Source organism: Psammomys obesus, unplaced genomic scaffold (genome assembly GCF_907164565.1).
Source record: "Psammomys obesus unplaced genomic scaffold, mPsaObe1.curated_primary_1811, whole genome shotgun sequence".
NCBI lineage: Eukaryota > Metazoa > Chordata > Mammalia > Rodentia > Muridae > Psammomys > Psammomys obesus.
Genome location: NW_026596046.1, coordinates 12,662,185 through 12,677,038, shown reverse-complemented (window position 1 = coordinate 12,677,038; position 14,854 = coordinate 12,662,185). Strand labels below are relative to the sequence as shown.

General features: G+C 42.8%; 1 protein-coding gene across 1 annotated transcript in view; it reads left to right on the top strand.

Moving 5' to 3' along the window:
* The window catches only part of Slco3a1 (solute carrier organic anion transporter family member 3A1), a 279,274-nt gene extending 272,821 nt beyond the window's left edge, over positions 1-6,453 (top strand). The window contains exon 11 of the mRNA XM_055623272.1: positions 5,797-6,453. Within this exon, the coding sequence (XP_055479247.1) occupies positions 5,797-5,879 (83 nt within the window). The 3' untranslated portion in view covers positions 5,880-6,453. The remainder of the gene's footprint in view (positions 1-5,796) is intronic.
* The last annotated feature ends 8,401 nt before the right edge of the window (positions 6,454-14,854 follow it).

The window sequence follows — 14,854 nt, the reverse complement described above, 5'->3', positions numbered from 1 at the left end:
ACCTAGGAAATGAATGCTGGAGTTGTCTCTTCTGCAGTCGCCTCCTCCACCATCTTAGTTGAATGTACCCAAGGATGGATGAAAAGGTCTCTGCTGCAATCTTTGACGTATATTTGTAACTCTTACTTGCAGTCCAAGCAGGTTTTATGATTTGTATCTGTGTTGCTTCCCTCGTGTGGGAAACCTGCTTTTCTTCTCTCAAGTGAGGTTGTGCGCTGTCAGGGAACACCCGTGCCTTTGTTACTCACTTCCAACCTCCACCAGGAAGGCCATGAAGCTCCGTTACTCCGGGGAGAATAACAAAGCCACAGGATGCCCAGAATTTCCTCACAGCTAATAAAGAGCAAGAGAATCCATATTTTTCAGTTCCCCTAAGGACCCCACTGCTGGTGCTTAACGGCAAAATAATAAAGGAAGCCAAGAGCTCCTGAGGAGCCGTTTGAGAGTTAACATACTACAAGCAGTAAGGAGTGTGCGCTTCTCTTCTTGCTAATAATCATTTCTTTTTCTCTACCTCACAGTGGGATAGCTGCTTTGGGGATGACTTTTCAAAGAGGGTTGTGTGGTATCTGTTCATTCAGATCCCCAGATCCAGTAATGCCCTGAGTTTCTCCTTGTACAGTAGAAAGACTGGTAGGCCTGAGGTAATCCATGGAATGTCCTATACAAGGACAGCCACCTAGTGAGCCACCAGAAGGTAGTCACAGAGCCCCTGGGAGATTTTCTAAGTGTAAGATTCTAATCTGGTTACTAGTATATCCTCTCCAGTAGCTTCCAGAGGAGGCCATTCTAAAGGAACCCAGAAAATATAAGTATGTATATATGGGCTCACAGACAAATGCTCCGAGGAAACACAGTAGTTGGCCAGCCATTCTTGCCATATGCTGCTTCTGCTCCTGGAGAAGAGTGGTTTCCTCATTAACTGGGGCTTGTCAACCATGGGATGTGTCATAAGATCTGCATGAGAGTCCTGAAAACATTACTCAGTAGTGTTAAATAATAAACATCAGCACGTAGAAGTCCACTGTCTGATCATACAGTCAAAAGAAAAGGACAAGGACAGAACAAGCTACTGTTGCTATTTATTGCGGTCATACTGTACTTTTGCTGTATTTGGTTGTGATAAGCAAGGAGACCCAAGTAAGAAGCTTGGGTAAGAAGTATTTCTTTTCTGGATTTTGCTGTTCTTGATTGTTTTGATGGATGGAACAACCAGCTGTCTGGCCAGAAGTCAGGGACAGCGCCAAACAGTAGGGCCATGGTTGTTCCGGTGGGTTCCCTTCCATACAGTTAACCTTAATTTTTAAGTTAAGAATCCAGGTCGAATACCTCAGAGGCACCAAGTTTTCCAAGAGAGAGTGACAGTGAAATAAAATCTGGTTTAGGAAATTCATTTGGGATCCAAACCCAGCCCTTTTCTTTCTGCTCTTTTTCTCCTTATTCACTACATTCAGCTTCACCCAACTCACACCACATTCTACCTCTCTGAACAAACTGTCCTAATTTCATAGGACAACTGCCCCAAAATGACAAGCCATGGATCCTAGCTCCTCTGGAATATTATTGCTACTCGAGAGCCAGTTAGAAGATGTTCTCACTGGCGGTACAAACAAAGGAAGACTTTTGTTGCTGAACCGTTCACGTGCATTTGCTAGGGATCACTTCTTCATGTAAGACCTGGAACCTATTACTCTACACTGCCTCCACTGCTCTTTACACATGTATTGAATCTTAGCTACTGCCGAGTCATGGCAGGACCAACATGGCTTAGTATACCTGCACTGGGAAATTCAGACAAAGATGGTCCTCTACCTCAGGAATTGCCTGACTCAGAAATGAAGACAAGAGTTCATACCTCTCAGAGATCATCTACGATAGCATAATTTTTTCATTGCAGTGTTTACTTTTTTCAAGGATGTTGGTGTTTGAACATGATGTATTCATTATTTTATCAAAAATGTTGGGCTATGTGCCATCCTCTAGACTAGGTACATGGCCTCTTTCCTCCAAGAGCTCACAGCTCAATGAGATGGACAGACTGGAACACAAACTCAGCAAAAGAATGTTTCAAGCCGGGTTCTGTCTAGGTGTGAGAGATGACTCAGAGATGACTCATAGCAAAAGCAAGATTCGATCCTTAGCTGCAGTAATCAAAGAGAGAGAGAAAGAAGGTGGCGTTCTAGATAATAAATAACAGTGGGTATCTCCCAACTGAGTATTAAGAAGACAAAGGAGAAAGTCATCCCTACCATCACACACAGATAGTGCCACCAAAGTAGGGCAATACATTACTCTTGTTTGGGATTGTTTAGTAAAATACTTCAAGCCTTGTGGGCCATCAGCTCTCAAAACTACTTCCCTTTTGTTGTCACCCAAGATCAGCTTGAAGCAATAAATTAGCAAATGCCTGGGCTGTTTAGCAACAAAGCTTTATTTACAGAGGCAGTCAGTGGCTAAAGGGAAGGTCATGGTGTGCTAAGGCAGTAATGTCGTGGTGACACCAGCAGTTCAGCACAGGTAGGGCAGGTCTGGCACCTATATATAGCTTGGCTATAGTATTGGCTGTGTCATTTTCTCCAAAGGGTCCTGGAATAAGTGTCCATCAACCCTAATGTCCCTGACCAGAGAAGTCTAATTCAAGTATCTCACTTGTTTCCAAAAAGGGGGAAAGTGTCCTTTTGTCATAGACTTTATTGTTTAAGGTAACCTTATTTTTCTCTTGGGCGCAATAGAGAATTTGAACTACAGAACCTATCGTCCCTTCTAGCCTGACACTTGGCATTTTAACTAGCCTGACCAAACTTTTTTGATGGATATAGACACACGAGGGAGTTATATAAGAAACAGGAAAAGAGGAGTGAATCCAGGTACTGAATAGGACTTCAAACCCTTTCTCTCCTCAGCACCAACATAAAACATTGGCACTCTAGAGCTAATAAATCTGTCAGGTAGAATAATCGGTTGGCAGTAGTAATAGCTAATAATAACAGTCACTAATATTTATCAGATACTTACTCTGAACCAGCTGCTGGGCTGGGCTGCTTACATGCATTAACACATTTAATCTTAACACTAACCCTGCAAAGCAGGAATTGTTGCTAGTTTTCTCTCACAGGGGAGGAAAATGAGACTCAGAAGCATTGAGATCTGGCTCAAGGTCATGAGAGGAGCTTCAAACCCAAGCCTGTGAGTCCAAAGTGCCTGTTGGCAGCCATGATAGATGATCTGTCCCTACCAAGCAAAAAATGAGGGAGCCTTCCCTGCCTTCAGGGAATGCCTCAAAAGTCTCCAGCAAAAATGAACTGGAGGCCTCACACTCTTCACATGCCTCGGGGTATATAATAAGCAGGACACAGTGGCAGCTGTCATCTGGAGATAATGTTGCATATTCCTCTTTCGCCATGTTGCTTGTCCCCGATCTCAGTAGTCCATTTATATAAAGTGTTCCACGCAAGACAGGCAGGTGAAAGGAAATGGGATGTATTATGAAATGTACTAAGAGGCCTGGAGCTGTTCTCAGTACCAGACAGAAGTGCCCAACCCCTATCGTACGAGGCATCAAAGCACCTATCTCGTATGCTCAGCCCTGACCCAGGGGCTTCAGACATGCCATATGTTGACTATGTCTGTCTTTCTTTACAGATTGCAGACTTTGAGATGCTGAGTATTTAGACATTTCCATTTTTATCATAACAGCTCAAGTCGACAATCAGGGATTGATAATAATCATACATTTTGAATATTTTTCCATAAGGTAGAAGTGATTATTATTTTTGCTATGAGCAAATGGAATAATGTAGCCAATTTTCAGGAGATGTGACATTTTGTAGGTTGAAATGTGTGCTTTTTCCTCACTGTTTCTCTTAAGTTCATGCTAATCAAACAGAAGGTGGCTCTTGTGGAGATAAATTTGGCAAGAATGTTTGATATATAATCTGAGGCCATAAAATGAAACACAACTGTGCAATACAGGGAGCCCGTAGGAGGAACACAACTGAAACACAGCTTGAGCTTTAATTCAGCGCCTCAGAGGGAGAAGGGGTTGCCAGCTCTTGTTTATTGAGCCTGCTAGCCTCATGCCAGGTCTGAGAATGCAGAACCTCAGCAGCCCTCTTATGCCATCCCTGACAGGTAAGTCATTTCCTCCCTCTTTACAGATCAGACAAGGAAAGCCCAGAAAATTCAAGTTTCCCCAAGGTCACCATCTAATTAGGTCATCAAGAGTCAGTACCAGGTCTTTGTAATTCCCAAAGGAGGTCTCTTTCCAGCCCAGCACACAACTACCAGAGTGGACACTTGGAACCCAGCAGAATATCCATCTATGGTGGGGAGGGGATATGGATAGTTTCCCAGAAAACTGAGCCAGAGCTAAGAGACCTCTACAGAAGGTTGCCTGCAAACACAAGACCATAACATGAGAAAACCTATTCCACTCAAACAATCAGCCAATAGAGCCTATCAGCGCCTTCCTCCTTACACCTAGCCATATCAAACATTTCCCAGCCAGTTGTACTGAATAAGAAGCTCTCTTTCCTACCCTGCCTCACAGAGCAGTCCTAACCCAGATGCAATTTTCCTCCATCCCATTCCTCCTCTGGCTCCTGTGGAGATGGCATTCTGACATGGTGTGCGTGCGTGCGTGTTTCAAGACAGGGTTTCTCTGTGTAGTCCTAGGGCCTAGTTGTTCCGGAACTTGCTCTGTAGACCAGCCTGCCTCTGTCTCCAGAGTGCTGGGATTAAAGGCATGCAGCACCATGCCCAGCTGTCATCTGGGGAATTCTTCTCTGATGAGTTCTCCAGAGACAATAAGAAACATGAGCCTTCCAAAAAGTCTAGCACAGAACATAGGCTTCTTCTGCTCTGGGACAAGTCTCAGCTTGTAAATGCTGAGTAAATACTGTTGCTCCCCACCCACCCCTGCTGCAAAGACAGGGTTTCTGTAGCCTTGGTTGTCCTGGACTTGATTTTGTAGACAAGGCTGGCCTGGAACTCAGAGATCTACCTGCCTTGCCTCCCCAAGTACTGGAATGACAGGCATGCACCACCACTGCCAGTAAGACTGTTGCTTTTAAACCACCAGGTCAAAGTTGAAAAAGGACAAATGAATAACTAGGGATTTCCGTGGTCTCCCCATACCTGTCATTGAACACAAAGAAAACAGCCATATGTCACTATAAACGAGCTTTGCATGGCTGACAGATTGTCACAGAGAGGAGTTAAATTTTTAATGCTTTTTTAATAAAACCACAGCATCCTTTATGGAAGCATGACCTGGGCTCAGACCTGGCTCCAGTGATGAGGCTGCTTCACTTGGCACACAGTGACTCTCTGTGATGAGTGGACAATAAACTGATCCTGAATGCTACAGGAGAAAGCATGGCTGTGGTTCAAGTGGTTTTCCCTTGCACTCAGCCTCCTCTGAGTCACTAAAGACATAAAGCAACACTTAGAGTCCAACTAAGACTTGGACACAAGATCTATTACCGATGACTTGTGTAAAAAAGTGAAATTTAAAAAAGGTTTAGGATATACCTACTAATCCTAAAAATGAGTTTTGATATGGACAGATAAATATGCTTTGAAAGATCTTGACTTCACAGGGTCCTTGGGCTTGGAATCTGGGCTGTTGAGGGTAAGATGGAGAAAAAGCTAACCCTATACTGCTGTTACTTCTATACATCCCTCTCACTGGAAAGCCACAAAGCTCTGATGTAAGACTGATAGAATGTAGAAAATGCAGAAAAGACCCATTTCTTTTTTTTTCCTTTTGGCTCTTTTTCCCTCCTTCCCCTTTAGGCACAGAGTATCAAGACATTGAGACTGAGAAAACCTGCCCTGAGTCACAGTCACCTTCAGAAGACTCATTTGTGCGAAGCTGAGGGCTGCCCTCTTACGGCAGAGCCTACCATCATCATCATCATCATCACCACCACAGCCATAACCCACAGACCTCGAGGCCTGACATAACCCTGTGCTGCCCAGGAACCCAAGGGTTCCCATGTGGATTATTCGATATGTGGTCCTTTGAGGCTTCAAGCACAGGCCTGTGATAAGGACGAAGGAGGTGGCATGAGGTCAGGAGCCCTCCAAAGTGGGCATCAGTTCTAAACAAGGTTGACGTGATGTGCAAATTTCTTTCAGCCTATCCCTCTTCTCGCTTCTGTGGGGATGGCTTTCTGACATGCTTTAGAAAACCCCCTCTGGGTATGCTTCTCTGACCGAACACTCTTAACCGTTCCAAAGAAATCAGCTGGGCTCTAACAGGGGAGGGGGGGTGTAAAAATCTGGATTCCCAGAAGAGGACTAAAAGCACATACTTAATAGATTCTGAGTGAGGTAGTCTGTATTTTTGCAGCTTATATTTTCCAGATGAGCAGTTTAGAGATACATGATATATAAAGCATATACTGTACATTTGCTGAAAATTATATTAAAAGCACTATTTTAATTCTTCCTCTGTCTCATGGCTATAATCTCTGTTATCTTTCTTGTGTCTCTGAGCAGAACAAGCCTAATCAGAATGTGCTTCTAGCTGTGTGCATTCTATATTTATGGGCTTTGACATGATCAGAGGAGCACAGGCTTTGGAGTCAAAACAGACCCGAATCTAATCCTCCTCACAGCACTTACTACTGATATGATGTTGATCAAGTGATCTGACATGATGGCGCCTCAGTGTCAACTGCAAAGTGGGGATATTAAAACAACTGTGCTGAGACTTAAATGAAAATGCATGTGAAGACATCAAATTCAGTGTTCTGCACAAAAATTGTCATTGTTGCCTCCACAGCCTGAAGCTGGAATTAGATTCCACTGCACTGATATGGCTGCTGTGAATACATCAGTGGTCCTGCCCTCAACACCCAGTTTCCTTTCTGACTCTCCCACTATATAAAGCTAGGAGAGGGGGAAATATCGACAGCTCAACATACCTGCACTGTTAAATACAGTGCCTGATGTTCAATGGCTACTCAGTATATAAACAATGTAATGGAAATTTTTGTTTCTTTAAAAACTCAGTTATGTAAATATGTTTTTGTTTTAATCTCAACTGTGGGATTTTAGGTTGGGCTTTAGTTTGTCCACAGCTCATAATTCCCTCCTGCACGGTGTAGTCTTTGCCAGCTGGTAATGGCCTGCCTCGTGCAGCACAGAAGAGGGGTGTGGTCTGGGATATAAATATGAGAACCCAGAAAGAAAAGATGTGACAGTTTGGAGAGACCAGAGATGGACGGTGTGGCAGCTTAGACAGACAGGGGAAATGTTTCAAAGCAGTGGCTTGGAGGAGACTGCTTGCTGTACTTGCTGTTGATGGAGATTGGTATAACCCCAAAAGAACCCATTAACCCTGAACAGCTCGGAGAATTAAAGAGGTTCATGCCCCCTCTCCCTACTAACGTCCTTCCTACCTAGGATTGGGGGGTTAGAAGGCTGTAAGCATCCCAGATAAAATGGAGTTCATAAACTGAAACAAAACAAGACTTGAACAGCCAGCCCCTGTACCCAGCACCCTGCTTTATTCTCATTTATTCTGACTTTATTCTCATTCGTCTACCACAACCCTAGCATTCACCTCCCTTTCTCTGGATCCACATGCATCACCATGGACAGAGCTGCAGCTGCCTTCCTATAGTTTACCAAGCCTCATCCCATTAAGCTGGCTTTACTTCCACATCCATATTACTTCACTGGCTAGACTCCCACTTCCCATGGACAGGTTGGGCAAGTTGATTTTGCCAGGAGCCTGCACCTTAAAGACACTTCTGTCCTGTTGTACAATCACACTGGAGCTGTGGGGACGGATACTTCCACATCCAGTCTGTCCTTTGTCATACTGGCAAGTGACTATGCTAGATGTATCTCCTTTTCTGTGGGGTTAGCTCTGAATACTCACCCATTTTCGTCATTCCCATTCCAGCCTGAGTCTTACCCTTCATCCCTTTGTAGTTGAGCTCACCTAAAAATCAAAGCTTACCAAGCCAGCATTCCCTAAAGATTGTACCCACCCCATCTTTGAGTTGTCTTTTTGTTTGGTTTTTGTTTGTTTGTTTTGTTTTTATTTTTGTTTGCTCCAGGCTTAAGGGAAAGAGTGAGCTCACCCTTCCTGAAAGGCCTGATCCCCACACCAGTGGGGTTTGGGGGCTCTAGTTCAGCATGCTCCAGTTATTTATGTGATTGTATTTTATCTTCATGAAGCAACATGATTTACTGTCTCCAGCATAAAAGCCCCAAGAAAATAAAATTTCAACACCCTCTGTCCTGCCGTGAAAAGATACTGAGTCAGCTGAAAAAGTGGTTAGTGCTTCCTTCCTAAGGGAGCTGGCTTCACCTTCACAGAAAAGGAGGTGGAGGTGGAGGTAGAAGGAAGAGAGCTGTTGCTCAAGGCATTAGCACATGTGGTCCCCCAGGGTGTTTCTTTGGTCCCTTTGTTTGTTGGGGGTTGATGTTGTTCTTTTGGTGATGGTGCTGGGAAACAGAATTACCTTTCCTTCACTTAATCTCTTAAAACCACTCTTTATTTGTAGTCAAGAGATGAATACTTCAGAAATTAATTATACAAGAGAAATCTATTCAAAAAGCATTGTTCAAAGAATTCAGAGAGAAGAGCTGACTCAGATTAGACACCAATGACCATCTCTTCTGCCTGTCCTGTCAGCAGCCATGGGTGACCATGGTCTAGAACCAAATACACCAAATACACCACCATGAGATTCAGTTTCACCTTTTGCCCGTCTCTTGTGTTCTAGTCACACAGCGAAGGGTTTTGTTCAGCCAGAGTCAAAGCAGGTTCTTCCTTTGGCCTCCACTGGACTCATAGCCACTTATGCAGCCTTTTTTTTTTTTTTTTTAGAGTTCTTTGTATTCTTTTTTACTTAAAGAACTTCTGTAAAACTGCTTCGTGGCACTTACGGTCTACAGTTAATGTGCAGGCAGAGACTAGCTTCTTATCTGGAATGTCATCTCCAGCTGTGGAATCTATGGGCTTATGTTCATCAGAATCCCTGACAGAGGCTATGCCATGTCTTCCCTATTCCTCATGTGATAATTAAGATGTGAAATAAGAAAACTGCCAAGGACACAAAGGCAAGGTGACAAGCACAAGAGTTCCTGAGTCCAACACACAGCCCAGCCCAGTGGACATGAGCTTAATGTGGCTGAAGTCCTCATCTACGAGGAGGAGGAAGCATTTCCCTTTGATGTCTCTCTGTGTTCCATGGCAGCAAGGACCCATAAATACAAAGTCTTCCCAGTGAAGAGGGACTGGAGAGCCTCTACATTTAGACTTCACACCACTCCATTTAGCATCCCTCTAGCCTACCCTTCAAGTTCTTTGGAGGAATTATTCTGCAATAAAGAGGAGGAGGAAGTCCAAAGAAATTGTCAGTTACTGCTCCCGTTTCTAAAATCATCACTACCTGCTTCTTCAAGTTCCATGCAAGTGATTATACACAACAGAATGCTACAGAAGTGGGCAATTTGCAAACCAGGACACTGAAAATAAGATTTCACCTACAACACTGCTGTGCTTGGAAACATGACTTTTGAAGGAGCAATTATTGGAAGGTATTTTCTCAGAAAATATCAGTGGGTCAATCTTAGAAAGAAAAATCACCCAGAAAACTATTTACGAGAAAGGATACAAAATGAGATTCCCATGAGATTGAGGAAGGGACTTAATGAATACATAACGATTCTCATTCTGATTGGTCTCACACTATGTGGTGTCCTGTGCTGTCTGGAAATACGTGCCATTGACGGTTAATTAATTCTGCTTAAATGCATGTCAGCTTTAAAGACATCAACAAGACTCTGCAAAGTCATCTGCACATAGTAGGCACCCCTTGGGCGGGGGGGGGGGGGGGGGGCCGGGGGGGGGGGGGGGGGGGGGAGGAGCCAGGTGGCTCAATGGAAAGCGCAGGTGACAGGCTGGCATCTTGGCTCGGAAGCTTACTACTTTGCTAGGTTAGCAAGCCAGGCTTGACTCAGAACCTTAGTCTTTATGTGGCCCTGAATTAGAAAGGTGACAGCCTACTTGGTGGAGATAACATGAGAAGTTCGGCAATGCATGGCCAAAGCGTCCCCTGTGGAAATCAAGAATAAATAAATGTCATGATATGTTAGCATTCTTGACCCTCTAAACACAAGTCAGCTCTGTGTTCTATATTCTGTAGTCTTCTACAGTGTCTTCTCAGTAAATGTCTGAATTCCAGTCATTTTTACTTGAAAAAGGAGGTTTGCCTCTCTTGGTTAAGACCCAGTCCTACTCACCTGAGAACCCCAGCCTCATTCCATTCACACACTTCCACCGTAAGTACAGGTCAGGTCTGTGACCTCGAAGTCCCGGAACAGAAGTGACTTTTTCACTCTCCCATTCCTACTTCTTCCCCCTCTAAACATGGCTCCAGGAGGAGGTGTGGAAGCCAAAGAGAGGGCAGTGCTTGCTGCCATCACTAGCCATGGTTAATACGGAGACAGGCAGTCCTCACCTGGCCTAGCTGAAGGAAGAGTCAGGCTGAAGGAGTTTGCCTTGGTTCTGCTGCTGTCTTTTAAGTTGCATCACAAATGAACAGCCAGGGGCTTCATTCCTCTACATTAAGTGCCCACTCCTGCAATGTATTAAGCCACTGCAAAGCCCCACATCACCACTATCACCTGTCCTGACTAGTTTGACTCTGAGCAAGTGGTAATCTAAACGGGCCCATTCCTACTCATGTGTAAAAGTTTCTTCAGGGCTGTCCCTGACGCTGTCTCCCATGGCCTTGTGTCTCCACGCACCATGCCATCCTAGTCAGATAGTAACAAGTCAGCCAGCCTGTGTGCTGTGTGTTGGTGGGACCTGTAACCAATGTGTGTACATACAAACTCTCCAAACAATTGCTTTCTAAGCCCTGTCCCTCAAATGCAGGAAGGGTGACTAGATAGCATCTCTTTTCATGCACATCACATCTCCCCCCTCAAAAAACAAGATGATCTCTCATTCTTTTCTTCAGATCTTTATATGGGAAGGGGAAGGAAAGAGGTAGGAGGAAAAGAAAAAGATGGTGTTAATGCTAAGTTTTTTTGAAAGAAGCTCTCAAACTCTCTCTCTCTCTTTCTCTCTCTCTCTACCACTATAACTACTGAAATAACCCAAAGAGGCAGGGCGGCAACAAATGATAGTGATGAGAGATGCCCCAACCTTAGGGGAAGTCTCTCAGGTAAACTGCATCGTCAGCTACATTGCCGATGAATGTGCTGCTACCTTCTCAACATCAGCTAATTATTTCTGCATAGATCTGCTACTTCCTCAAAGCGTATTCATCCAGCACCTGGCTCAGAGCCCTGTACTCTCTGAGACCTAATGAAAGATCTAACAAGGTTTTGTATCTAATAAGACTGTAACCTAGAATGAAGAACGAGCCCGGACACAAGAAAAAGAAGCTGTAAGAACCCAGAACATCCATGTGCTCCCACTGAATGGGAGACATGGAAGGATGATGGGATGCCATAGAGGAGAACATCTCAAATATCTGAATTGCTAAATGGGATGTCTATCATATCTCCTAGACGTGGGGTATGTATCATTCCGGACCCGTGCATAATAGTCAGCCTCTCATGAAAATTAGTGTCTGAATGGACATAAGGCCTGATTACAGAAGTAACAGGACATAAGATGATAGCAGCAGTCTACTAAGCACTGGAATACTTTTAACCTTTTAGTTAAATTTATATGTGTGTGTGCTGAGTGCATATGTGTGGATGTCAGAGAGCAACTTACTTCTCTTCTACCATGTGGGTACCAAGGATCCAACTTAGATCATTAGGCTTGTGGGCAAGTACCCCTAACCACTCTGAGCCACCTCACTGGCCCCCACTAGAACTTCTTTACAAAGCTCTGTCACCCCATTTCAGCAGGAGCAGCAGCAACAGCCCGTGCAAGCCTAGGCTTGAATCTTGACTTCCTCATCAATAATCTCAAGGTCACATGGACAGTCTAGGAAGCCTCTGAGGATTCATGGGATAACATACTTAATGTACTTAGGGCTAGATGGCGCATCTAGAAAATACCCAAGAACTAAGAAATGGCTCCTCCCACTCATATTTCCGGATCATCTGACCGAGGTAAAATTCAAACATGACTAACTTGCATGAGTAAATAATTATAACAGCAATTATCTCCCTCAGGACAATTATTTGCCATTGCCATTTGCACCGACTAAAATTACATGCATAAGGAGCAGAATCACCCATTGGCAGATAAACGTAATTAAATTGGGAGAATGACATCCAGTGGCTGACTGGATTAATAAAAGAAATGTATTCCCCAGAGATATTTAAGAATGCTTCTCCAAGCAGGATATTTCTTTTTAAGCTTGTCGTCTGAATTCAAATTATGTATTAATTCTTTCTCCCAGATCATCGCGCTTCCCACCTTAGAAATATGCACCCCTGAAAGGCTGTGCCTGTGGCAATCGGCCACACACAGTCACAAATCCTCTTGATCTTTATGTCCCGGCAGATAAGGCAGGATTCTGGATGAAAAAATTTCAGCAAATAAGTATTTTATCTTGATGATGTGTTCCCTGATTTGAGTGAGGTAACCCAGATCCAAAAAAGACAGGCACGGCGTGTTTTCTCTTACAAGTAGGATGCTAGATTTTAAGCTTTAGATATGTGTGCTTCAATCTGAATAACCACAGAAGTTAGACAGCTAGTAAGGGGCCAGGGGGGAGAAAGGGAATCTTCTAAAGGATAAATAAATTTTAGTGTTATAAAGAGATAAAGGGAAACTAGATTGATAATTTCATTTTAAATAGGACGCAAAGACCATGATATGAGTTATAATGTCCAAGAACATAATAACCACACATGGAATTGAAAAATCTTTAGAAACTCAGTTTACAAATTCTTTGTATTTGCCATGGATTCACAGAAAATAGTAATAGATTCAAATGATAATAGGATTCAAGTTTGTGAACCCAGAGCAAAATGAATGGTTTTTCCTTCTAATGCCATCCTTGTTCTTCTACTTATGAACATAGGGCTGGGGTTCCAGTTCTGAATCTGTGTCTGCTGTTTATCACTCTAAGCACCATAAGAGAATTGGTATCTGTTTGTCACATGAATTTGTATGCAGTTCTTCATCTGTGAATTTTGGTGGCAGTTCACAGTGGTATATATCTTAGGTGATCTGAATACTTCTGTGAGGTGGCGATAAGGAAACCATAAAACTTTATTTTACCACCAGATAAATCCCAAAGAAGGAACATGTCCTTCCCAGTAGTTCTAACTTTTCTCCTGTCACAAAGGGAAATAGAACCATCTGTCCCAAAATGGTAGCCAGAGAGGACCTCTAGATGCTACTGGCCTGAAAAAACACTTCAATCACTTGCTCTTCTTAATACAAGAACCTTGTACCCATAGTGCCTGCAGAGGTAAGAATGGATGTAATTAATATCTCTGTATCCCTGGAATGCCCTTTGTGGCTACTAGGTCATGCCTACCTTTGAGAATTCCAAGCTACATTAAAATGAGCTATGAAAGAAAACACTTTCGTTAAGCATCAGTCAGATCCAAGATGCTGTTGTTTTTTACCTTTGAAGGTATTTAATAATCTCTCTAAATGCTTAACCAAACTGAGACTTCATCAGAAAGAGTCTTGTGGTTTTATTTTTGTTTTTTTTTTTCTTTTAAATAGAAAGTTATTCACCTGGCCTTGGAGCTCAAGACTACAATCTCCAGCTCTTGGGAGGCTTAGAAAAGTGGATCCAAAGGGCAAGGCCAACCTGAGCTACATCATGAGTTCCTGTCTTAAAGCATGCACCTCCAAAAAATAAGCAGGTTCCGGGTCCACGCAAATGGAGCTTGACCTGCAGACATTGATGGTCGTGTTGTAAAAACTGATGATGTGGTGAATTGATGCCCCATTTCCTGGCAGGGGTGAGCTCATATTCAGGGCTGTGCCCTTATTTGCCCAAATCAGTACATTCTTCTGTTGTGGGCACAAGTATTAACAAATTTCTATGAGTGGGTGAATATGAATGCTCTACTTGCCTTCAGGCAAACCCACACCTATCATGCTTGCCTGATTTATGTGCGAAGGGTTTCATACTTAGCAACAATCATTATAGAACTAACAGTGCTTTCTCACCCACAATGACACATGTAACTTATAAACATGCCTACAGGTAAACCTAGTGGAAATATGATTTGTAACAACTATAAGCCATTTTCTAAGAGTAAGGTAACAATACGAAAGCTACAGGCTATTACCATAATCCTAGATCAGATAGCTAAATACTGGTAAAATGTGAATTTTTTTTTCCCACAAATGAAACAGTAATTTCAATGCAGTCTCCCTGAAAAGCTAAACAGTTTCTATTGAAACTGAAAGATAATTCCCAAATCACATTAAGTACACACTTAGGCATTATCACAGAAGTTTTTAAAATATGATTAAAAATAACTAAGAATAGGAACCCTCTAAATAAACATGTTAATAAAACTCTCTTATTTAAAAAAAAAAAGCAGCACTGTCACAAGACCAGATGAGAAAAATATGTCAAAAGCCCAGAGAAGTGTCCATAAATAGGCGTTTATATATGTGCGACCTAGAACATATTAGCTAAAAGAAAGTATTTCAAATCTGAGGAAAAAAACAAAACAAAACATTAGACTATTCAATTAAGAGTTCAAAGAAACAAACTGGAAATAAATTTGATCCATCACTACTTGCCAAAGACAAATCCAATGCAGTTTAAGTAAATAAAAAAAACGCATGAAAAGTATAAAGATTAGAGAGAAAGAAGAATACGTGATTTGGGAATTTGTCAAAAGATATAAAAATAGCAAAAAATCCATAAATGAAAGGCTA